This window comes from Olea europaea, chromosome 11 (assembly GCF_002742605.1).
Source record: "Olea europaea var. sylvestris chromosome 11, O_europaea_v1, whole genome shotgun sequence".
In the NCBI taxonomy this organism is placed as follows: Eukaryota; Viridiplantae; Streptophyta; class Magnoliopsida; order Lamiales; family Oleaceae; genus Olea; species Olea europaea.
The window spans coordinates 33,470,738-33,472,324 of record NC_036247.1 but is presented as its reverse complement, the minus strand read 5'-3'; the positions used below and the strand labels follow the sequence as shown (position 1 = coordinate 33,472,324).

General features: G+C 36.9%; 1 protein-coding gene across 1 annotated transcript; it reads left to right on the top strand.

Moving 5' to 3' along the window:
• Nucleotides 1-63: 63 nt before the first annotated feature.
• On the top strand, nucleotides 64-1,515 carry LOC111404144 (BTB/POZ domain-containing protein NPY1). Its single transcript, XM_023032898.1, has one exon. It carries the CDS (start codon nucleotides 163-165, stop codon nucleotides 1,498-1,500), a length of 1,338 nt encoding a protein of 445 aa, XP_022888666.1. The 5' UTR covers nucleotides 64-162; the 3' UTR covers nucleotides 1,501-1,515.
• Nucleotides 1,516-1,587: the final 72 nt, after the last annotated feature.

Sequence of the window (1,587 nt, the reverse complement as noted above, 5' to 3'; positions counted from 1 at the left end):
AGTTTTTTATTTATGTGTAATATGATTTTAATGAAGAATGTGTGGTTAAAAGGAAGGGAGAGAAAAATTTATTTTGATAAAAATGAGAATCAAACGGGCCATTAATTTTCAATTATACTTTCTACCTAACCTGCTTTTCCTTTCCAATTTTCGTCTTGCTCTATGATATATGATATTGATTTGCGTTTGCAGTTTCCTCTCTTGTCCAAGAGCAATCTCTTACAAAAGCTTGTTTCGAGAGCCAGTGAGGAGAGTTCTAATGAAATTAAGTTAGTCGATTTTCCTGGTGGACCAAAAGCATTCGAAATGTGTGCTAAATTTTGTTATGGAATGACGGTTACTCTTAATCCCTACAATATTGTAGCCGCACGTTGTGCCGCAGAGTATCTTGAGATGATTGAAGATGTTGAGAGAGGAAACCTGATTTTCAAGATTGAAGTATTTCTCAACTCGAGTATTTTGCAAAGCTGGAAAGATTCCATTATTGTTCTTCAGACTAGCAAGTCTCTTCTTCCTTTGTCTGAGAATCTAAAGTTGGTAGCCAGATGCGTAGATTCTGTAGCATCAAAAACCTCAGTTGATCCCTCAAAAGTTACCTGGTCCTATACCTATAATAGGAAATTAGCAACTTCAGACAAGATAATTGAAAATGCCATGAAGTTTCCAGAGAAATTGGATTTTGTTCCAAAAGATTGGTGGGTCGAAGATATATGTGAACTAGACATTGATCTGTACAAGCGGGTTATGATTGCTGTGAAATTGAAAGGTAGAACGGATGGAAATGTTATTGGGGAGGCACTGAAGACTTATGCAGTAAGATGGTTGCCAGATTCAATTGAATCTCTGGCATCTGAAGTTTACAACAAGGGGAACAAATCTTTGGTCGAAACTATAATTTGCCTATTGCCTCCGGACAAGGGAATTAGCTGTTCTTGTAGTTTCTTGCTCAAACTACTGAAAGTTGCTATTCTAGTCGGAGCAGATGATACATCTAGGGAAGATCTGATTGAAAGTATCAGCTTGAAATTGGACGAGGCTTCTGTCAATGATCTCTTGATCCCGGCAAGATCTCCCCAGATGACCATTTATGATGTTGAACTTGTCCAGTCTCTCGTGGATCGATTTGTGACTCATTGGAAACGTAATACAGATTCTAATATTGGCGAGAAGGACAAAATGAAAGAGAATGACTTTGTTTTAGGGCGTGGTTCCTGGTTGAACGTTGGAAAAGTTGTTGATGGTTATCTTGCAGAAATTGCTCGTGATATAAATCTCTCTGTCTCTAGTTTTATTGAGCTATCACAGTCGATCCCTGTGTCAGCTAGACCAATTCATGATGGAATATACAGTGCCATTGATGTCTACTTGAAGGTAGGGACCTCCTTCTCCTTGGCTTATATTTTTCTCTATTCTAGAAGTGCTATGAGAATTGCAATAACTATTGCTTTTTTATGTACAATATTGACTCACACTTGCTTTTTAGGACATATATTATGCTAAAAGTACGTTTGATTGCCAATATTCTTCATGAAAAATGTCATTTTCACCCAAATTTATACTTCTGTACCATTTTATTGATATTTTTTT

Excerpts from the sequence above, each read along its gene's own strand:
- LOC111404144 (XM_023032898.1), top strand. The coding sequence starts at position 163 with ATGATATATGATATTGATTTGCGTTTGCAGTTTCCTCTCTTGTCCAAG.